The 24,440-nt window shown below is 40.0% G+C and overlaps 1 protein-coding gene across 5 annotated transcripts in view; it reads right to left on the reverse strand.

Annotated features, from left to right (window-relative positions):
* The window catches only part of DIAPH2 (diaphanous related formin 2), a 413,545-nt gene that overhangs the window by 330,461 nt on the left and 58,644 nt on the right, over positions 1–24,440 (reverse strand). For all 5 annotated transcript variants that reach the window (XM_048514791.1, XM_048514790.1, XM_048514789.1 and 2 more), the window contains 10 exons: positions 24,001–24,137; positions 22,538–22,646; positions 20,393–20,503; positions 14,334–14,452; positions 12,473–12,589; positions 11,564–11,682; positions 10,192–10,256; positions 5,577–5,681; positions 3,632–3,937; positions 2,047–2,161 (listed from right to left, as the gene is read on the reverse strand). In XM_048514791.1, coding sequence (XP_048370748.1) covers positions 2,047–2,161; positions 3,632–3,937; positions 5,577–5,681; positions 10,192–10,256; positions 11,564–11,682; positions 12,473–12,589; positions 14,334–14,452; positions 20,393–20,503; positions 22,538–22,646; positions 24,001–24,137 — 1,303 coding nt within the window. The remainder of the gene's footprint in view (positions 1–2,046; positions 2,162–3,631; positions 3,938–5,576; positions 5,682–10,191; positions 10,257–11,563; positions 11,683–12,472; positions 12,590–14,333; positions 14,453–20,392; positions 20,504–22,537; positions 22,647–24,000; positions 24,138–24,440) is intronic.

Below are 24,440 nucleotides of genomic sequence, written 5' to 3' on the forward strand. Positions count from 1 at the left end.
GTTGAACTGGCAATGTACCCCAATTTAGAATGGTAAAAACAAGGTTATAGCCACTGGCGTAATGCCCATTGGGCAAGGTGGGCAGCTGCCCAGGGCATCACCTTGTGGGGGGCATCAAAATGCTGGGTTCGTTTTTGGGTATTTTAGTGGTTTTCCATTTTTGGCCTGCAGGGGGCGCAGTGTTTAGGCCAGCGGCACCAAAATTTCAGCATATCATCAGGAGACTGTCCTTATGCTACCCCCCACGTTTGGTGAGGTTTGGTTCAGGGAGTCCAAAGTTATGGACTCCCAAAGGGGGTGCCCCTATCCCCCATTGTTTCAAATGGAAGCTAATAGGAGATGGGGGCTACAGTTTTGAGGGTCCATAACTTTGGACTCCTTAAACCAAACCTCACCAAACTTGGGGAGTAGCATAAGGACAGTCTCCTGATGATAGGCTGAAACTTTGGTGCTGATATGTCTAAAAATGCACCCCCTTTAGGCACCAATGTCCTGGTGCAAAAAAAAAATTGGTCGTGGTGGAGTGGCCGCCCATGGGGGGGGGGGCATCCAACTCAGGTTTTGCCCAGGGCTAAAGTTTGCCCAGGGCTGCCTCGTTACGCCCCTGGTTATAGCAATAGTAAAAGCAGATGTGAACACCGAGGGAAATCCACGCAAGTTCCCCGTCACAGCTTGAGGCAACATCTGCAATGCATCGGCCATAATTAATATTCTACCATTAATGATATTAAGCAGTACTTTCACCACTATAGCTTTTTTTTTCCTTTTCACCCTTCACTGCTATTTTTTGAATTAAGCTAATTTTCTTTGTTGCTGCTATCAGTTTAATAGGCCTTGCTGGTGCTTAATTCTTCATGGTTCCTTACTGTCCAGCTGAATCAATTTGTTCTGTGTTACCTGTAATTTGTGTTCATCATGTGTTGCTTCATAAGTCAGCAAACAAATCAGATCCTCCAAACCTGACTTGGGTGAGATCTCTACTTGCAATGGGACAGTTTATATATATGATGTAAGAAGATGGAAAAGAGAGAGGAGCACCAGAAATGAAGATGGGAGACTAAAGTAAAACCTAAGTCTACAATAGAACTTGATATATTCTTATTATATTGCACAGATTACAAAACTGAATTTGACTAAAAAGGCAGTGTTGAAGCAGATCTGATAATACTTGATAGTTATTTGCCTTAGCAAAAGAGAGGAAATTTGTGTCCGATATACACCATGAGCACAATTATTATGCTGCCTTGCAATTTAACCAGAAAATATGCCTTGTATCAAAAGGCTGGAATAAGCAAAATTGAAACCATTGTAGTTTGCATCTTACAGTATTTAGTAAAGCCTATTAAAACCTACTTCTGGTGTCTGTTTAGTAACTGGGAAACCCAATTTTACATTAAAACAAAGAAACTTGAAGTTCAACCCTATACAGAATTACTTCAGTTTAAACCCACTGAAATCAATGGGGTTAAAAGGAAGTAACTCTGCACAGGATTGCACCAAAAAAAAACAACCCTATCGCAAAGGCATAACTCCAAAAATATGTAACTACCCAGAAATGATACAGAACACGGATTATTCTGTACTTTGAAATGAGATGTAACATTGCTCCTTTCCTTGAAAATGAATCCTTGCTTGAGTCCCCCTCCAAATCACACCATGCCCTTTACGCACAACCTATGCTTGCCTAGCTCTACACCTTCAGCCACCTGAAGGGCTACTGCTCTCAAACAACTCTGCCTTTTCTCTAGTACACCCTTTTATAACAGCTGCATGATGCCCTTTCCTTTCTTCATATGCACCCCCCAAAATCCAGCTCTTCCATGAGGCCTCAGGGTTAACCCCTCAGTTCCCTTCACTGGCTGAAACTATTGAGCACCTATAACTGAATCTGCACGCATTCCTCCTATCACCTTTGCCTCTGTTTTGCCTATCTTGCCGCTGCCAAAAGCCATCTTGCACGCTCCTCAAAGCAGCCACTCCTATTTAAAGTGTTTATATACATGGATGGTGAGATAGTATACACAACTGACACACACAAATAATTACCCTTCATCTGTGTGGCAAAAGTAAGTGCCAGTTTCGCAAGCAGATCCGGATTTTCAAATTTTCCTTCCTTAGCTTTCAACCAAAAACAGTTTTCTGAGATATCTGATGGCTCAATCTGAAATTAAAATGAAAGTTGGTTACATCTTAAAGACCTCGCTTTATGTTAAATTCTACCCACTTGACAGAGATTATGGATTTCAATAAAAGAATTAGCGTTATGTATTATTAAATTTGTATTCCTTAATTATGCCCAGGAAATTTCCACATCAGGAAACCCACAGAAAGTACTTCTTATTTTTCTCTTGTAAATAATTTGGAGGGAGAGGGGGCACATTAATCTGTTAAAATTATTCCTTTTCCTCAACAAAACATTAAACTGGAAGAAACCCTGTTCCAAAAGATTCTCATTACAATTCTTTGCCTTGTTTGCACTTCAGAATGTAGCTCAGTGCGCTGGATTTGTGTTGCTATATTGCACAGTAATTCCATGTGTAGATAAAATAAAGATCTATTCAGATGTATTTCCCCTCGTCATGTCCAATAAGGTAATAACAAATGGTGTTTATACATCAGAATTGTAATTCTGATAGAATGTTAAGTGTATTGTATTATGCTATGCATCCATAATGTACCTGAAACTCAGAAAGGATTGTCATCAGGTAACTTTCATTAGATGAAATTGCTATCCTGAACTTATATAAAATCATGAACAGAAAATGAGCTTCCTACTGCTCAGCTACCAGAGTAGAATGAATAGTTATAAACCTACCCATAAATGAGGACCTAAATCAGTGAAGTGAAGCTCTGAACAGCAAGCATATTCATACAAAGCTCACAAGAAAAGGTCCTTTATAATACCCAAAGAGGAAAATTTCTGCATTTTCTATTTCATAGAAACAAAACACAAGTGAAAAGGGATCTTCAATGAAATCAAAGTTGGTAAAACCACGAACACATGAACCTTCTTGAATACACAAACAGTTGCCTGCAATGTACTGGAAGAAAGTTGGCTTACTGAAATATGTACATTTAATTTCTTGTGCATACACTTATGGACATGATCCAATTGCATTGCTAGTCCCAATTCATATGTTTGCATCTATTGCAGATACAGCTCCAGGTACAACATAAGAAAGAGCCTGCTGGATCAGACCAGAGTCTATCTAGTCCAGCACTCTGCTACTCGCAGTGGCCCACCAGATGCCTTTGGGAGCTCACATGCAGGATGTGAAAGCAATGGCCCTCTGCTGATGCTGCTCCTGAGCACCTGGTCTGCTAAGGCATTTGCAATCTGAGATCAAGGAGGATCAAGATTGGTAGCCATAGATCGACTTCTGCTCCATAAATCTGTCCAAGCCATTTTTAAAGCTATTCAGGTTAGTGGCCATCACTACCTCCTCTGGCAGCATATTCCAGTTTAAAAAAGGTAGTTAAAAAAAAGATTAGTATGTTTAGCAAACATGGATAATTTACAATCCCCAATAAAATATCTCTGATTTTACTTCCAACATTTTCATATTCAAACCAAAATCCTTACTCCTCTTCTGTTCAGAATGGGAAAAAATGGGATTTAGCATTTTTATACCTTTGCCCAGTTAATCCTCTTCATAGATACTTCAGGGGTGTATTTTTTCTTCTGCTTCATTCCAAAAGGCAATGCTGGTGCAGCTATGGGTGGAGGAGGAATGCCACCAAAAAGAGGAGGCGGAGGAGGTGGTGGTTGACCTCCAACCAAAGGTGGTGGTGGTGGAGGAGGAGGTGGTGCTCCAGGCAAAGGAGGTGGAGGAGGTGGAGGAGCTGGAACTGGGAGTCCACCTCCAGGAAGAGGAGGTGGAGGAGGTGGTGGAGGTGGTATCCCTGCTGGAGCAGGTCCACTTGAAGATACAGGAGCCTGCAAAAGAAAGCCACATTAAAAAAATGTAAAGAAAAATGTTGGCCACACCAACAGAGATTCCCAGTAAGTTCTCATTTAAATGACAGTCTTAAGAACCTACACATCCATTTAAATAAGGAAAATCATTCAACTGTGTTCCATTACATATCGCTGAAGGATTTCACCAAGATTAAATCCATAATGAGAGAGAATAGCATGAAGGGGGGAAAATCCATGGTACGGACGGGCCTTATATCATGAGGAAAAATCCCATTTTCAAATCAGTATGAGTCATTTAACAGGAATGGGTTATATTTTTGGCACTGCATTACAGTGAGAAGCGGCTAGTGCCATATGTAACTTCTCTAAGAATTTCTTCACATTAAAATAGATCAAGAGAATTAATGAAGTGACATTTGAAAACAAGAAAAAGGGTCCATTAACAAAATACATTCCAGGGGTTTAAAATATTTTTATCTATGTGGTATTCATAGAACTGTTAAAAAAGGAACTCAATTGGCTGAAACCAAATTATCATCGTAAGGTTGCCATATTTAAATATTCACTACTGCAAAAAATCCATCTTCTAAATGATGTTAACTGTACGGGCTGGGAAATTAGGATAAAGACTGGGATCTTGGCTGTGTTTCTTAATAAGGCTCTCTTCTGCTGGCAAGATAATATGAGGGAAGCTCATCATCTGTATCTATATACACTTTCAGGAGAGATGTATGAAGACTTTTGGAGCCCTGGACAATGTACTTGCATGCCTTTTTTAAAACTAAAGGGTGGCCATTTTCAGTTACATTTAAACAATGCTACAGAAAAAAGACTTGATTCTGTAGTCCTCTCCTTTTTAACAGAGAATCACAGCCCATTTATAATTTTTTTTTTAAATATCCCATTTATTTCATGGCTAGAGCCCACTCACTTCATCAGATCAATAGGATCTAGTTCACAAAAATGTAGGCCACAATAAATTAGTCTTTAGAGAGTTATGACTCCTTTTTGTTTTGTTTTTGTTGCAATTAGCACCACAACCCCCTAGAATTCATGGCCAAGTGACAGCATCTCTTCTACATGCTATGTAACACTTTACTGGTTCCAAACAAATGCCAGCTAATACTGGTATTAATTCAGAATTGTTAACTGAGTCTTACTAGCCTTTTTAAAAACACTGAACCAAATGCAAACTGTTAATTTATTCTGTGTTAGAATGCTTAACGTAGCTGGATTTGAAGAAGAAGAGTTGGATTTATATCCCCCTTTTCTCTCCTATAGGAGACTCAAAGGGGCTTACAAACTCCTTTCCCTTCCCCCCTCCCTTCACAACAAACACCCTGTGAGGTAGGTGGGGCTGAGAGAGCTCCAAAGAACGGTGACTAGCCCAAGGTCACCCAGCTGGCGTGTGCAGGAGAGCACAGGCTAATCTGAATTCCCCAGATCAGCCTCCACAGTTCAAGCAGCAGAGCGGGGAATCAAACCCGGTTCCTTTAGATTAGAATGCACCTGCCCTTAACCACTACACCACTGCTGCTCCTTAGCACGATGTTAACACTTTTCCCTTTCATTCCAACAAAATTCTCTAATTTCAACCAGCCACCCATGCAAAACAAACAAACAGAACTAGTTGTGACAGTCCATTTTGTTACTTTACCCGGCTTTGTAGCTGCTGGATTTCAGTTTCAAGCTCTTTAATTCTCTCTTCTCGTTTCTGAAGCTCAGTTTGTGCCTCCTGTCGAGCTGTGAACTCTTCATCAAACTGCAATGATCGCCAACATAGAAACATTTATCCTTCCTTGTCCAAACTATATACCAACTTTCACAGGGGTGTTCTATAGATTAGGTAAAGTAATAGAACCCTATAAAGCCTCCTAAACTAGTCAAATCATGTTTTTCTTCACTTTTTCTTGGGCTATGAATATTAACAACTGTAACCACCTAGAATCAGATATAGTAGCATATTTGTAAATGTGCAGACATAGAAGATGTGACATTTTGGGATTCAATCAATCAATTTATGATGGTCTTGTGACCAGATAAAAACACACATTAAATTGCCAGTTAGTCATAGAGCATGCAAAATAAGTCATAAAACAGAGAGTTAAAGATATTAAATGCCAGACTGACCATTCTAGGACACATATTTTATGTCACCAACTCACACTAGTTATATTCTGGCCATAGCAGTCTCTCTTTCAACACTGGAAATTCACAGCTTAAGAAGGGTTTTTACTTGAGCCAGATGCACTACCCCCAGCCATTTTAGAAGGCAGATATAAGAGGATCCTCAGCTCGGAGAGACAGTGCCCATGCACGATAAGAGAAATAGAATCCCTCACATTCCAGCCACATCCCTGCACATCTTCCCCCGACCCAGCAACAGCCATGGTCGAGCAGCCAGGGCACCAGGAAGCCAGTCTTCTTGCCGGGCCTACCACCACTCTCCCCACCCTCCCACTTCCTCCTGTCCCCCACCATCCCCCCAAAACAAGATAGTTTGGTGGAGAAGTGGTGCCTTGCCTCCTGATGCTCCACTGCCCCAAAACCACCCTCCCAGGTTGCACAATCACTTTTGCCCCACCCCAAAAACCAATGCGGGCCCAGTGGAGAAGCAATGCCCACTGACCCTCCCTCCAAGCCTCCCACCCACCTCTCCATTCACCCAGCAAACCCTCCCCCTGCCCCAAAACACAACCCCTGCCTGGTGTAGAAGTAGGGCCCGGCCACCCTCCTGCCAGGCCTCCCCATTCTCCCAGCCACCCTTCCCCCACCCCAAAACCCAACCACTGCCCAGCAGAGAAGAGGTGGCAAGCCACTCTCCCACCAGGCCTCCCAATCACCTCCCCATTTAACAAGCAACCCTCCCACCACCCAAAAAACCAACCCTGGTCTGGTAGAGACAGCAGAACATTCTCTCAAGTCCACAAATATTCAATTTCTAACAGAAGTAATTTCTGTAGATTGTATTGCTTTTAGAAATGCTGTACGACCATTCAAAGTACCCTAGTTTGACAGCAACAACTGCCTGTAGCATATTAGCATTCCTGCAGAAAGAACAACAATTCCAGGAGAAATTAACTCCTGTAGCTTGTGAATTGTTAAAGTAAAGGCCTGTAGCCTGTGAATTGTTAAACAAATCTAAAGTGTTAAAGACAACTATATTTCCCCATAAGGAGGCATATCATAGATTATAGCCAATACATGTACTGTATCTTGCAATACTATTAATGGTAAAATAATCCATCAGCAAGTTTGTTTACCTAGCAGAACTTATGTCAAATGTATATATAGTGTACTCAAGATAAACCAGAGAGCAGTTCACTGCTGTTAGAATTGCACATGAACCTGTGAGTGTTATAAGTGGCAACATTTCCAGGAGAATGACAGATTACCATCCACATTTCAGTACAGTGCCTAGGCCTGTTCCAACTGTAACTTACTAACCATCAAATATATTGATTCCAACAAAATAACACCACAAAAAGATTTGCAGCTGTAACTTTTGCAGGAGAATACCTATGAGGGCTTAAATTGACAAAGCTAGGAAACCTACTTCAAAACTCAAAGGAACTACATATTGAACAAATAAAATTGGAACGCAATGATGCTTTCCACATATTTTTGTCACACAGAAAACAATTAACACAAAATATTCAGTGCAAGTATTTAAATACCAATTTCTGACATAATATATGCTGATCTACCAAAAAGTGTAGCAGACCAATAAAACAACCCAAGCAAAACCTGTTACACCCGGCTACAGGCGAAACAACACGTGACAAAGTTCTGAATAATTTATAAGGTGCTACGCAAGTGAATAAGTATATAATTTTTTAAAAATAACAGAAGCAAAACACAAAACACCAATAATTATGCAAGTAGCATATGACATACAAAAACTACCAGTAGTTGAGGATTAATATACACAAAAATATCATGTCCTCTGCATGGCAGTACAGTTCAAAATTGGGAGTATACAAATACAAACGTCCTCTTCATTAGTAGACATTCATTACAGATATGTAATTATGCACATGCAATTTCCAGCAAAAGGGCAGACTGAATGAACATCTACTGATGAAGTGGTTGGACCACGAAACGGGCTACATATCCAAAATTCCCGTCACATAGTATGTATGGTCCCTGTTGACTGCACAACAGCTTAGAGGATGTTTGTATCTGTCTTCATCTAGTTGCTGAATGTCATATGCTATTTCCATAATAATTGGTGTTTGGATTTTGCTTCTGTTATTTAAACTTTTTATACACACATTTACTTGCTTAGCACCTTATACAGAATTAAAAACTTTGTTGTGTGTTGTTTCGCTTGTAGCCGACTGTAGCAGGTTTTGTTTGGGTTGTATATGATGATGACACCATTCAGACACTGCCCTAGATGCTCTGGCCTGCTGTCTAGAAGCCATGGTGAAGTAGTTAAGAGACAGCCAATTGAAATTCAGTCCAGGTAAGATGGAAGTCCTTTAGCTGGGTTGAGGAGGGACAGAACGGAATGGGGGTGCCAGCTGCCAGCTTTGGACTGTGCACAATTTAATGCTGCACAAACCACGAAAAGCCTGCTTGTGTACCTTGATGCCTCCCTATCAATTGAGGCTCAGATGACACATGTTACTCACACAGCTTTTCATCATCTACGCTACATGAAGCAGCTGGTGCCTTACTTGTCCCAGACCAATCTAGCCACAGTAATCCATACAATGGTCACATTTTGATCGGATTACTGCAATTTGCTCAATGCAGGGTTACCTTTGGGCCTGATCTGGAAGTTCCAGCTGGTGCAAAATGCAGCTGTGAGGGTCCTTACATGGAGCCCACAGTGAGCTAATATCCAACCAGTGCTCTGCCAACTGAATTGGCTCCAGTTGGAGTACCAGGTCAGATTCAAGGTTTTGGTGTTAACTTTTAAAGCCCAAAAGGGGATGGGGCTCACATATCTAAGGGCCGCTTCTTCCAGTATGTCCCTCGAAGTTTGCTACATTCTGCAAACAAAATTCTGCTGGTGATCCCCGGCTCAAGAGAGATCTGGCTGGCTTCAACCAGGGCCAGGGCTTTTTCAGCCCTGACTCCTATTTAGTGGAATGCTCTGTCAGGGAAGATCAGGACCCTGTGGGAGTTAATGCAATTCCACAGGCCCTGTAAGACAGACCCGTTTTATCAGACATACCGTCGAGGCATACTGCTATCAGCCTCCCCTTCTACCAGACATACTGTCATCACCCCCCGTCCCCTTTCACCCTATCTCCTTTGTACTGCTCCCTTTTTGTTATTGGTAATCATCCCTGCTAGAGCCTCACTGAGTTTAAATATAATATACCGTATATACTCACGTATAAGCCAAGTTTTTCAGCACTGTTTAAAGGCTGACAAAAGCCTCCTCGGCTTATACGCGAGTCACCATTTTCTATCAATCACAAGGAGGCTGGGGGCGAGGCCAGGACAACTTCCCTGCCTCCAGAAAGCCGCTTGTTGCTGCCCTGGTGAAGGGGGAACCCCCAGGCACCCTGGCTGGGTGCCTGGCTGGGCTTTGTCAAACCTGGGGAGGCAGAGGGAGCTCCTTATTTGGGCAGTGACATCAGGGGGAGTCACTGCCGAAATAAGGAGCTCCCTCTGCCTGCCGGCTAGCTGGGCTTTGTCAAACCCAGCCAGCAGGCAGAGGGAGCTCCTTATTTGGGCAGTGACTCCCCCTGATGTCACTGCCCAAATAAGGAGCTCCCTCTGCCTCCCGGCTTCCCACCCTCGACTTATACCCAAGTCAATAAGTTTTCCCAGGTTTGGGCAGTAAAATTAGGTGCCTCGGCTTATACATGGGTCGGCTTATACACGAGTATATACGGTAGTTTAATAAAGACAGGGTCTATGTATAGACGTAGCAAAGTGCTTTGAGAACTGTAATGTTATTTTCATCTTGAATTTAAATTTATATTTTATGTTATTTTAATTTTAAATTAAAGGAAAGTATATAAGACTCATAAATAAAGAACATAGTAGATGGAATTTTATTTCTTACTTTACTTCATCCAGAGTAAATATTTACAAAATGTAAAAAACATTTTTTTCACAGTTCCTGAAGAAAAGAGCTATTGAATTTCCATGTAAATAAACAGGCATGGTGTATTATTGCGGACCTTTAGCATAAATCTTTGGAAAAACACACACTCACTGTTCTTAAATATTTTTTAAAAAATGACTAATGCCTGACCAAGAAGTAAAAGGGGGGAAAAGCCTATGCAAAGAATTAGCTTTGTGCTTACCTTTTTGGAAAATTCAGCTGCTTTTTGCTCACTTTCATCTACTTTTGCTTTGTCCACACAGCTATCTAAAAGGATTAAGAACAAACTTGAAATCCACATTGAAAGGCAAATATCTAATATATATGTTACATAAAGTTGAACAAAGCAAACGTTCCTCCTGAGTCAAAGCAAATATTGTAAAATGTTCCATATTTTAAAGTTTAACTAGGCTTCTACAACAACTAGTTTGAATTCTAGCTAGATGCTTTCTGGGTTAGAAGCATTTCTTTACTGTATTAATGTCTTGCTCAAAGGGGAATTTTTCATCCACCATTTTGTACAATTCAAATATTTAGCCAGTTATTTGTTACTAAAACTTTTTAGCCAGCGACTTGTTAGTAAAACTTTGCTGATCTTAGCAGTGATTTCTAAATAAATATCTATTTTATTTAAATATTTACACCCCACTTTTCTTCCTAATGAGGATCCAAAGAAGCTTACAAAATTATTCTCCCATCCTTCATTTTATCGTTAACAACAAATCTTTTGAGGTACATTAAGCTGAGAATAACTAGCCCATGATCACCCAGAGAATATCCATGGGAGGAGATCCAAACCTGGTTCTCCCTTATCCTGTTCAACATCCTTACAAGTATACTATAATGGCTCTCAGTAACAGCTTTGCTGTTTTCCACCTAGTTAAGCCTATTTCAATGGCACACTGATTTCAATGTGAGAGTCAAATGCTCCATTGTCTTTCAGTGAAATCAGTGAAACTTAGGCCCTTTCCGCACAGCGGAAAGGGCGCCCCTGCACCGGCAGGAATTCTGCCGATGGAGGGGGGGGGCCATTCGCACAGGAGCGTGCGAGAGGCCCCCGCAGAGGCCGAAGCGAGAGAGGCAGCTCCGCACGGAGCCGCCTCTTCCCCTTCCCTCTCCCACTCACCTCATCGCCTTTGTCGCCCTGCTGGCCTACTAAGACCCGCCCATGCTGCCCTCCGACCTCCAGGGGTCGGAGGACAGCGAGGGAGGGTCTTAGGAGGCCAGCAGGGCGACGAAGGTGACGAGGTGAGTGGGAGAGGGACGGGGAAAACAGCGTGTTCCCGGCGGTGCCATTCGCTGTCTTCCAAAAATCTCCCTCCAGGAGGGAGGTTTTTGGAGGCGGCCTGACGCCGCCCTGGAGGTGGAGGAGGGGGCCAGGTTGGCGCTGCTGCGTTTTGGCAGCGCCGCCTGTGCGAACGGCTCCCTGGGGACGGCGTTTTTGCCGTCCCCAGGGCGCCGTAAATGGCCCGTGCGGAAAGGGCCTCAGAATGACTTAATTTTGCCAGGACTGCAAACAGTTAAATGGTGAGAAACATCTACCTCATAGCTGTGTAGTAGTAAGTTGCACATACCAACAAGGTGAGTGAAGTCCACATCCAACCTTCCTCTGCACTTGAAATCGGGATCCATACCACTACAGTGCAAAACTATCTGTGAAACACATTCTTCGATTATCTTGTAATACTGCGGGCTGGTGGCAAAAACACAAGCACAATTCCCAATTATTTCATTGTAATAAATAAGAAAATCCATATAAAATTAACCATTTCAGCCTATTTCACGAGGGACACTAGGAATGGGTGGTTTCTTAACACTTGCACACAGAGAATCTCCCATCTTTCTCTTTCAGTGCATGTGCTCCAACAGCCAATTCATGAGAAACAGGCTGGGATTGTTATTGCGCTATTATAAATGTTGGGTTTTAATGTTAAATCTGTTTTTAGGTTATTGATATGGTTTTAGCTTGCTGTAAACCGCCCTGAGCCTGCGAATGGACAGGGTATAAATGCAATAAAATAAAAATACATACATCAATAAAATTTATGCATGCTTCCCAGAGCTCCACATAACTAGTTCTTTGTATGCAATACAAACTATACCCTATTTAGTTTCCCCTCCTCCCCAAATCTTCAGCAATTTTCCAGCATGGAACAATGTCCCAACCTGGAGTCAGGAACCTATGAGAAGATGTGCTGAAAATCAGAAGTACATTGGGTAATATGCTGCCATATTATTTCTTGCGGTGAGGAAATGCATTCAAAATGTATATTAATATTTAAAACTGACAGAAGTAGAATACATTTAAACATTCAGAAGCAGCACACAGCACAATCCACTACCCTTTAAGAAATTGCTACAAATCTTTTCCTTGACATTTTAACATTCCATGAACAGAAGTATTAATGATAAAAACTATCAAAATATATCTTTAAACCACTGCAATCATATTTGGTTGGCCTTTGAAGGCATAGCTGACTTACCGGACATAATAATCATTCCTGATCAGTAGAAAGTGTTGCAAAATGGATAAGAAATAATTTTCAGATGTGGTGTCTTTCAACATGTTATATAATAGGTGGTAGACTTCATTCACGTCAGTTCAAGGATGGTCAAGGAAATGGCAAAAAATATCAACAAGTTTCTGTAGGAATAAACCTCTCTGTATTTTTGAGGGCCAGAATCCAAATAACTTACTCTGCTTCTACAAGGCTACTTCAGACTTAAATATTTTTGGATTCCATGTTAGCTTAATGAAAACAAGCAAGGGACCTGCTAGGTCTCACAAGAGAGGGGAAATCATCTCCCATGCTGCCGTTTTCTTTCTTCACCTTTTGTTCTGTTCCCTCTGTCCAATACCCCAATTCTCCCGCTACAGTTTTCTCTCTCCTTCCAACCTTCTAAGTGGTTCACCCTTCACACATTTTCCTCTCCTCTCCCCCAATCCCTATTCCTTTCCATCATATTTTGAGAGCTTTTTAACGCTATTGTCCATTCATGCTCAGATTTTCATCCCATATGTTTATTTTTTTTAATTACAGACTTACAGAAAAGTCTTCCTTACTCATAGAAGATTCCATTGTGCAATTTTTTTTTCATTTTCAGGGTGGAACAAAGTTCTGAATTAGGGATGTGACAAGCAGGGGTCTCACATGATTCGCAGGGGAATCATCCTCCCTCTTGTGCTAATTCAGCCAGCTGGCCACTCACCACACCAATGGTGCCATGTCTGCCTGCTGGTTCATGTGACAGAAGCTTCTGTAGCAGTAGAGGGTGTTCCCTTTTCCCTCCACTACCTGAATCCAGGACTGATACTTCAACCTGGCCTGACTCTTATGATTCTACTGTTCCTCCCTCCCCAATTAAGACAGCAAAAGGGAGCTTGTCCTCCCCTTTTCAAAGAAGGCCACTGATATCTCATGATAGATGGTTGTGAGATGTTAAGACTCTTATTAAGACATTCAAGCTATTTTAATGTGCATTATTCAGTACTGAAGAATAAACAAAATTAGCAACCTCTCTTTCTTCAACACAGTCAGAACCCCTTCAGTGTAATCAAGCTAAACCGATCCCCACCCACCAATTTCTTCCTGTGTTGCTGGATATTTACAAGACTCCCCCAGAAGTGTCTGTGTAACAGTGTTGGGCTGTTTCCGCATGGGAAGAAAACAGCACCCTAGGGAAGGTAAAAACACCGTCCCTGTTCGCACAGATGCCGCTGCTGCAGCACTGCAGCACTGTACTCACCTCCCCCAAATGAGTGAGTTTTTTGGAAAGCAGGATCTTCCACCCGGTGCCAAGCGAACAGCACCAGGTGGAAGGCAACATTTTTCCCCGCACCACTTTTTTCCCACTCTTACCTCCTCTCAGCTGCTGTTGCTGTACAGAGGCCAGGGGACATGCCTCCTGGCCTCCGTCCCTGGAGGCATCACCATGGCCACAGGGGAGGTAAGAGCAGAAAAAAGCAGTGGCCCCGTGGAAAGGCAGCCCCTGGGGCACCATGGCCATTCATAGAACGATGTGCGAACGGCCCTGGGGGGTGCACTAACTGCAACTATGTCGGTGCACCCCTGCTTGCCCGCTTGTGCAGAAAAGGCCTCAGTGTTATGGAATGTTTCAAAAGACTAAAAATAATGGTATATAAATGTGAACATAAACAATGCTTTCTAAATCTTCCAAGTATTTTTAAAAAGTTCTCTATCTTTGTTACAATTTTAATTCAATTCACCTAACTTCTCTCACCTTGCATAAGCTTCCTAATCAATATATCTTGATCTCAAAACTATCCAGTGTACTGCTAATGTCAATATTTTCTGAAAATTTTGACATTTTTTAAAAGGATATTCCATTTCTACTTTGATATCATTGAGGCGATGGGCCAGTTCAATTAAGTCTTCGTCTTTGTTTTCATCGAACACTTTCAATTGAATATCAAGCTCTTCATTTTCCTTTTCTTTTAGGTCCTATTGTTTCAGGAAATAAATTTTATGTAAGGTAAATATTTCAGTTTATTTAGTAAAATTACTTTCATATCTTCTACCCATAGAGTAGAAACAATTATAACTGGTTCAAAATCACATAGCAATTTTTGAATAAATATATTACCATAACATAATGTTTCCATCCTCCATACACATATGACTGAGATACACTAGTTCACAATAAGATACTTACCAACTGTAATTTCTGGTATTTACACATAAAGCTGTATAGTCAAAGACATGATTTGACAAGAAAAAAGCAAGAGTATGTACTCTTTCCCTATGATAAATACAATGTTCCTAAGCTAAATAAAAGAATTTGATCTAATAAAACAATTATTTTAGAAAGCATCTAACAGACTCATGCAGTTACACCATTTTTTTTGTCACAAATGAGTTCATAACATTGACACCGCGATATATTCACACTGATATATTCAAGCACAACAGTCCCAAGTATGGCGTACTGAAAATACTATTTAAATTGTTGCTCTATTTTGCTCCCATGCTCACAATGGTATATTCCAATGTATGCCAGTTAAAGAATTAGGAATTTTGCTCATGCTTGCTTCACAGAAAATCATGCACTAAAACACTGTCTTAAAGTGTTATCTTCAGTTGCAGAGAAGCAACATACTGCATCTTTATTTTCATATTGTAGCACATTGCAACAGTAACACACCCCAAAACTGATCTTATCCCAATTTTTTTTCCTCTTTAAAATGACATTACATTGGTTCAAAGCACAGATCGTCTCACTAACAGATCACATTTAGAATGGGTTTGATGGCATTTTACATACTGAACTGCCCTTACTATAATATATGCATGTCTCAAACCATCATTTGGTAAATATTTGTTCTGCATGTATCCCACTATTGAAAATGCTGATCGTCTTCAGTGGACAGCACGGCAATCAGAAGGCACACAGCCAAGACTGTACACCTTTGTGAAATATTAATTCATAATAACCGGCATTTCTTATTAATATGGATTATTTATCTCCCCACCACACACTGGCAAATAAAGGAGCTGAAAACTTATTTATAGTTGTTCCATTGTTTAACATCCTGGCTAAGTATATGAAATAATGGTTAAAAAGGAATTAATATGTTCTAAGTGATTTTGACTATGTGGTACAGATATATTATCCCTCTTAAAGGCCAAAGACTACTTGTATTGTTAAGCATTTGCACTTCGCCTGGCAGTTGATTTTAACCAGGTTTTGTTTCTGATTACAAAACACCTGCAGAATTGCATTATGTATGTATTGCTTAAACATGCAATGTGTGAACTTTAAGCCTCGAATTTATATAGCACTGCTACATTTATATAGAACTGTTTGGCCCTACAGTAATGATTATCTGTAACACATAAAAAGCACATGCATCAATGTTGGTTTTGTAAAAAAAAAAAAATCTTTTATAGCATGCCACACTAGAGAGTGTTGGGATTAATATATCACCTTGAAGTCCTTTTACTATGTTCCCTTTTATCTTGTAGGTTTCAAAAGACATTCGATAATCACAAGTGAGGACATTCAAAGACGATTACAGAAGGAGAGGTAGGATGGCCTGGCGTGGTGTCTATAACAAAAATGTTAGCAATGTGGAGCCCACAGTTAGCCACATACAACAGAACTCACAGTAATGAGTAGTACTGGATTTGCATGTGCATATCAAGAATATAAAGCCCTTCAGTTATTTGCCCATGGAATAAAATTGTTTAAGTAACGTTTTATTTTCAAGAAAGAAAAAGACATGCAAAAATGTAAACAGGTAAGGCAGACTTGTCCTACACAACATAATTATACCTAAATCATCAAAACATTAACTTTGAATAGTACAAATAAACAGTATGAAACAAGTATCTTATGACATCAAAGATTATGCTTTTACAACTAGCAACAACAGAAATAGAAACCTGCCAAGGAAAATTCATTGAATTTGGGTATGAGGTTGATTCTGGTGAGCCTGGAAATCTGTATCAGGAACAGTAATAGCAGAAATATCAGGGAGAGGGGGGTCACACTAAAACACTAACCAAATCAAAAGGACTAAAAATCTGTAGTCATCACAGTTTTCCAGCTGGCTTGTTCTTATGTTCTTATTAGTTTGGAGAGGAGGAGGCTGAGGAGGGATATGATTGAAGTCTACAAAATTATGCATGGGGTAGAAAATGTTGACAGAGAGAAATTTTTCTCTCTTTCTCACAATACTATAACCAGGGGGCATACATTGAAAATGCTGGGGGGAAGAATTAGAACTAATAAAAGGAAACACTTCTTCACGCAACGTGTGATTGGTGTTCGGAATATGCTGCCACAGGAGGTGGTGATGGCCACTAACCTGGATAGCTTTAAAAGGGGCTTGGACAGATTTATGGAGGAGAAGTCGATTTATGGCTACCAATCTTGATCCTCCTTGATCTGAGATTGCAAATGCCTTAACAGACCAGGTGATCGGGAGCAACAGCCGCAGAAGGCCATTGCGTTCACATCCTACATGTGAGCTCCCAAAGGCACCTGGTGGGCCACTGCGAGTAGCAGAGAGCTGGACTAGATGGACTTTGGTCTGATCCAGCTGGCTTGTTCTTATGTTCTTATGTTCTTAAGATTAACTATGGTAACAAAGCATCCTCAGCTCCTTGCTTCAGATAAAGGTTTTACAGAATGTACCTTACCACAGTTACTACATTTAAGCAATCACACTAACCACACCTAGTTGAATGAAGCCATGGTTTAGCAAGATGTCTGAACTGGGCCTCACTTGAGAAGACAGGAACATAATTCTGCTAGTTCTACAAAAAGGTTCATCATTCCAATGATAGCTCCTATGGGTGGTTAGTTCTATATTTAGAAGCGCTGTATGTTTAGTAAACTATACTATGACTTTTAAATAAAAGGTTTACCTCAGCATCCATTACATCTTCAAGTTATACTCATTTGAAGTTATCTGAAGTCTATAGTTGTATAATAAAAGATTTAATTAAGGGTAAGCATCTTTCGGTCATGATGCTCCACTATAAGCCTGCCTATGCAATAGTTGTCCCCAACCACCGCTGTGTAATTGATCAGACCTACTCACTCCCTGTTTTATTAAATGAGTAAGCCAGTGATTATCTGCACTAACCTATCAACCTCCCCTTAACACTCCTGCATTCCTATATTAAAATGTGAATCCTTAAATGAACATTCAAATTAAAATTTAAATTATGCCAAAGGTTAGGAAATAATCTTGGCTATTAATTTGTTATCCTGATTGGATTTCATATTATCCAATAAAGATATGAAGTGAACACGAAGAGGAAGTAGTTGGAACACAGATCCAGCATACAATTTATCAAGGCTGTAGAATTTAAAGGAGGTCAGTTTATCCTGTCCTGTTGGGTTGTTGAAAACAATATAAAAATTTGCATCTTTCACTCAATGGCCATTTTGTAGGCAAAGACAGATTATGTACTTTGATGTATTTTAGTGAGAATTTTAGTACTGGAGTGAATGTATTGTCAGTCATGATTTTTTCCTATAATCTCTCTCTCTCTCTCTCTCTTTTTCTCTCTCTCATATAAACATGCCTGGGCTGGAAAAGTGCGCAAATGCATATTTTATCTCGTCTAAAAACAACATGTTTTGTTCCCACTCTGTTTTGCTGTGACTAGACTGAATGAAAAAGAAAATCCTTCTTATTGCCTGCTGGAGGATCACAAATCTCTTAAGGCAACACGGGGGTTCACCATTTTTGATACACAAACTGAGAGAGAGAAAAAACAGTTGACAAACAATGAAGTATTTTCACATCACACAATGGTGCGATCAAACTATTTTAGTCCATACAGCATCTTCAGATCAGAATAATAAGAGGAGCTCACTGACAATGCAGAGACTTGATGGAAATGTGGCAACTATACATATTAACCCTGAGGAAAAACAAGAAGCAGACACATTGCACCCCAAAGATATCATCTGTATGACCGAGCCTATAATGTTTTCAAGGGCAGGGCAGCTAGTTTTACCAGGCTAATTGACTACTGAGGTTAAACATCAGTGGCCAAAAAAAAATCTTATACCCTCAGTTTACAATCACCTCACAGAATCATTTTGCTTTCATGTTCAAGTCCGGCCTGATGTCTGCACAAACAACTCTTCAGGAGTGTCATACCAGTTAGATCAAAAAAATAATATATTTCCTAGTTTGAGAGTGAAATAATTCACCTGGGAATTGTGGCCATAATATTTTAACACACTAGAGCATCTAAGCAAAATGGGTGATAAAGTTTCAGATCTCCCAACTGCACCATATTACGGTTACTGCATTTACTTGATCAAATGCCAAGCGCTTAGTGTTGTGGGAGCGTGTTGCGAAAAATTATAACCACATGCTAAAATTCAAAAGGCTGATGCTGCAGTGAGAGCTTGCCTGTGATAAGTCAGTTTTGCTTTTGCTTTATACAGCTTTGGATGCTCCTCAATAGCCAAGCTAAAGTCATTGGAGAAGTGCATTTTCAGCAATTTGCTTATTTTTGTAGCACAACAGGGCTCAAGTTCAGTTTCCCTTTATAAAGTCGGGTATATTCATCTGAATACCTGTGGGTCTTTAAGAACCCACAATACACCTAAAAATAATTCTAATTGATATTACCTCAGACATAACGCACAGTCAGTGGGATCCAAGGTTTCTTAGCTGGGTAGCTTAAATAGTACCCTCTGTCTCATACAACAAAACATTTTGCGAAATCCTTAAAGCAGACTGGCAGTGAATCAGTGTTTATGAGGGCTGATCTGTTCCTAAAAAAAGACTGTATCACACTCCAAAATAATCTTCAGAAATATGTTGTAACGTTTCAGTTATTAAACTTTACCTTCTCCTGATATACTCATTTATAGCACTACTTGTGATTTACAGATGCCAGATAAACAGAACTACCCTAACCAGACTTAGACCCTTCTAAATCAATACTGTAGGAGAAACAGTGAAGAGACTAGAAGAATATAAATAGGTATCATTTTTTAAAAACAGAAACTAAGGGGGTTTTTTTGCATTTAAACAATACACACAAAAAACTATTACCACAATAAAGGTGTCTCTATCTACCACTGATGGGGAATGGGTTACCCATTCATGTCTACCAGATTCAAGCCTATTGCTCTGCTCTGCCCTAATAACCAGAATCAATCAAATCCCACTCTGTTGGGAATGCCATGGTGAAAGCTTCTACACCTGGCAAGGCCCCTTTCCCTCAAGCTGTGGGTCCTACACAGAAGGTAGAAAAGCAGTCAGGAGCCCTCCACATTTGTAGCTGGCGAGGGGAGAGGAGGCACCTGAGGATAACGTCAGTGTTCAGAAGCACAGCAATGTCCAGACACATCCAAGTTGCTCAGGTGGAGAGGCAGCAGTAGGGTGGAGATGTGAAGGAAAACACAATGATATGGTGGACAATGTGGAGAAATTTGTCCTCTGTGTGATGTCAGCTAATTGACCATTCTAAATAATCAACCACTGGGTAGCAAAGCTTTCACTGCATCTATAATCTCTGTAAAATGCTTTGACACATTATCTAATCATATCTGGTAGGTCATTTTAATGTGGGGAATTCAGAAGGAAAATCTAAGCTATAGGTGGGACTTTTTTTTAGGAGTTCTCCCGTATCTAGAACACTAAAAACCACTCTGGTTCAAACGAACAAATGCCATAAATCCTATACACTAGGGACTGTAATTAACAATTAGTGAAGAAATGCAAAAGAATTTCCCTTACGACACATCTGTAATGCTTTCAGTTTTGCTCTCGTTTCAGTTATTAAAGATTATTAAAAAATAAAATCAAACTTGGTTACAACATGCACAATTTGCCTAAGATTTATAATCAAAAACCCAAGCAATCCCGGCATTCAGCACATTAGCAGTTTCTGCATATAACTTACTGGCAATATTTTCTTTAGCCCACAGCGCAGGAATTCATTTCTCAAGTGTATCCTAAAATCAAGATCTTCAGGAGAAGTGACAAGGGCATTTATGAACTGCATGCAGGCTGCCTGTAATTAGAAATTATGGTAAAAGTAGCTTATTAGAATCAGCATTCTCAATGCACAGAAGCAATAAACATTGTGGGGGAAATCCTTCCTAAACTAGAAAATACACTAATCAACTAAATGGTTATTTTACACTGCCTATATCACCAATAATACAGTCCCCACTTGGTCCAACCTCTATGAAGCAAGAGATTTAAATGAGGAACATTTGTTGCTACTTGAGCAATAGAGAGCAGATTGGCTATGGTAAGGCTAATCACTAAAAGAGACCAAAACAAGCGCTAGAAAAAAAAAAACAGGCCTAGTAAAAGGTTTAACAACATTTGAAACCAGTTACTTGTCAATAACTTTTGGCAGGAAGGAATGAACGAGCATTGCTAAAAGCATATCTTTGCAAGTATCATTTTCTCACCATTTAAGTTTCAGTAATGGTGGAAGTCATACATGAAATGAGAATGTGCCTGAAGGGTGCAAGAAGCTTGGGTTGCCACAACCTGATGTCTCCCGATACTGTAAATGTCTGGGCCATGGCCATTGCATTTGCCTGAATTATTCATATTACATTACAACTTTGACATGCTGAACAAACGAAAGTACATGACCAATTTGAGCTAAATAGAAAGAAAAGTTGCCGTCTGATGTAATTGTATTTTCCAGAAGAAATTTTGGCTTAATTGTTAGTGTTAATACTAGCGAAGAGAGCATTTTTTTGTAAGAAACAAGCTAAATGAGCAGTTTGGACATTAGATCAAATCACCAAATGTCAGCATAAGCAGGTTCCTAGGATAGCATTTGATGGTATTTACCGCTCAGGAAATTTCTTAAATTTGTTTTTTGAGCTTCCCATGACATTTTCATTCATCATTTTTATTTGCCTGGAGATTTTAGTATCAGGTTGTAATAAAAGTAAGTTTTGTTTTAGATCCTCACTGTCTACAGAAAACAGACTTGGCAATTACAGTGTTCATAACACCGCTTGCATTTATCATAGAAAAGGGATGGCACTGCAGTATAACCTTGACCTTCTAAGGAACATAATCTTTCCTTTTGGTTCTTCTACTACTCAAAGTTTTCATATTGTCATGTCAGGATTACAGAAATGATTCCTGTCTTATGGTCTTAACCTTACAGGGCAAAAGTCATGAACTCAATCATTATCTCATTCACAAGGAGGTATTCCAAGAAGATTTGATCCTTGCCACAATTCAGAGCTAATACAGAATATGAGGAGGGGGGATGAACCTCACAGTAGAAGGAGTAGCTTCTGTCAGAGAATTTTTGTTTGCACTCTCCTAGGCTCCAAAAACAAGTTATTCAGCTGAAAAAAGAAAATTTCAGCACAACAACAAAATCTTGAACTAACCTATACCATAGATAAAGAAAATGACACCACCTTTCTTTAATGCACTTCAGTAGATGCATCATCAAGACCTGGGGGTTCTGATGCACACAAAATCAGTGTGGGGACACTATATACATATTTCTGTACTAATGCTATGGTAGATTTCAGTTACATTAAAAGTTGATTCACATGTGGCATAATCATTACATGAAAATAATCCCCAATTGAAAAAAAAAACTATTCCTAAGTACAAGGTCATGTGCAGATAATATGAGAAGATTTATTTTTTTCCCATGGTTATGTATACCACAAAGCCACGGAAATTATTATAGTGAGGAAATAATGGTCAATAAGTAGTAACATTCTAGCCATTTGAAAATCCTATTTATGTTCCTCAGAACTATTGGTCATTGAATGTCATTTCCCCCCAGATTTTTAACACAGTATTTATAGGACTGAAAGAAATGGCCTTAAGAGGTTTTGAGTGAATATTATTTTCAAATGCAGCAACACGTAGCCCAAGGAAGATACACTGTCCTATGTGAAAGAATTCTGGACAGTAGTCCTTTATTATGTTCTGGGACTATAGTCGTCAAATATTTTTCTCCAATTGCTTATTACAAATTGTAACAAAACCCTGCTTATTAAAAAGGAAAGTAACCAACATTTTAAGATGAAAACCTGAAGAAACTTACCTGTAACTGCAGAGCTTCATGATTTTCAAGCCCTTCCACAATGTTAGAGAAACGTTCTCCATTGTTTCTCTCAGCAGCTGTTGTTATAGCTCCTAAAATTTTATCCAGACTGGAACAGAAATGTTGAATGTTTAATGTTATATATATATAACTGAAGTTTCAGAATCTACATGATTATTCACAGTTGCAACATTCTGACTTAAAAACATATTTGTATCTCTTCTATGAACTTGGGGGGAGGGGGAAGAGGGCGTTTCTTGCCAGCTCTAAGTAATGAAGTTCTTGGGGGTGTTTGCACCAAAGACAGTAATTTTGTCCTTTTCTGTTTGATATTTTACATGTCTAGACGCAGACAACTGAAGAAGAAGAAGGAGAAGGAGGAGGAGGAGGAGGATTTATACCCCACCTTTCTCTCCTGTAAGGAGACTCAAGGTGGATTACAAGCTTCTTTCTCTTCCTCTCCCCACATTTATGAGGTAGGTGGAGCTGAGGGTCGAAGAATAGTGACTAGCCCAAGGTCACCCAGCAGGAATACAGGAGTGCGAAAACATATCTGGTTCACCATATAAGTCTCTGCCACTCATGTGCAGGAGTGGGAAATCAAACCCGGTTCTCCAGATTAGAATCCACCTGCCCTTAACCACTACACCACACTGCCTCTTTTACTATTCCTGACCTAGATAGCCCAGGCTAGCCTGATCTTATCAGGTCTCAGAAGTTAAGCAGTGCTGACCTCTGCCACTCAGACAAGCCTCTGCCACTCAGGTGCAGGAGTGGGGAATCAAACCCGGTTCTCCAGGTTACAGAAGCTAAGCAAGCACTGACGTTGGATAGTATTTGAATGGGAGACTTCCAAGGAATGTCAGGGGCATGATGTGGAGATAGGCAACAGCAAACCGCCACTGCACATCTCTTGCCTTGAAGCCCTATGGGGTCTCCATAAGTCAGAAGTGACTTAACGGCTACATATGTTTTACAAAATCTGACAGCAAGGATGCAAATAGGTGCAAAGGAAGTAGAGCAGATTGTAAGACTATATAAAACAGGCCAGTTCTGTAAAGAATTCCAACTTATGACCGAAGACTGCGTCTCCTGCTTCATATCTCAATATTCACAACTCCTTTTCAAAGTTCCCTTTTCCCAACAAACTTCTGTCATGAGATCCAATTTATGGCTATCCTGTGACAATTCTGCTCATTTTCTGCCTTTTATTTCTTTGCTCCGAGAAAAATGCAATGACAGTCTTTCCAATGTATCACAAGCAACAATTCACAATAAAATAAGAAAAGGAATGGGAGATGATAAAGCACCACAGAAAGGCAAGTGAAGTCTCTCTGGCACTGAAATGAAGGGAAGGAGGGGAAAGGAGTCGAGAGGTACACCCAGATGGAAAATTATTTCAGTTCTGTCTTTTCATGCTGACTGACTCAACATCTAAGAAACCTTTTTGCTGCATCACTTACATATTTTCCTCTCCAATGATACAAATGGCAGAAAGTATTTTTACAGTTTCAGTCATCATGTTTGGTTGCTTTGGATCAATTGCTCTGGCTAATAACAAAAGGCTTCTTTCATCTCCTAGGATTCTTTGCAGTCCATACTTTAAAACAAACAAACAAACATGATAAACTTGTCATGAGATATCTCCAATGAGAGTGTTCAAGACTGTAAAAAGTGCATTTCAGCACGCCAGTCTCAAATCATTACCAGTTTTAAAACAAAACAAGTTATAGGGGTTTTTTAGACAGCTTTAAATTTTAAAATGATGAAGTAGCTTCACAAATATGTACTAAAAATATCCTTCAGTCTATACTCAAATGAAGTGATTCATCTGTGAAACCACAACAAAATTATTTCCCATTACTGAACAGGAGACTTTTTTTTCAAAATGATGAACCTCATT

The sequence above is a fragment of the Sphaerodactylus townsendi genome, linkage group LG13 (assembly GCF_021028975.2).
Source record: "Sphaerodactylus townsendi isolate TG3544 linkage group LG13, MPM_Stown_v2.3, whole genome shotgun sequence".
In the NCBI taxonomy this organism is placed as follows: Eukaryota; Metazoa; Chordata; class Lepidosauria; order Squamata; family Sphaerodactylidae; genus Sphaerodactylus; species Sphaerodactylus townsendi.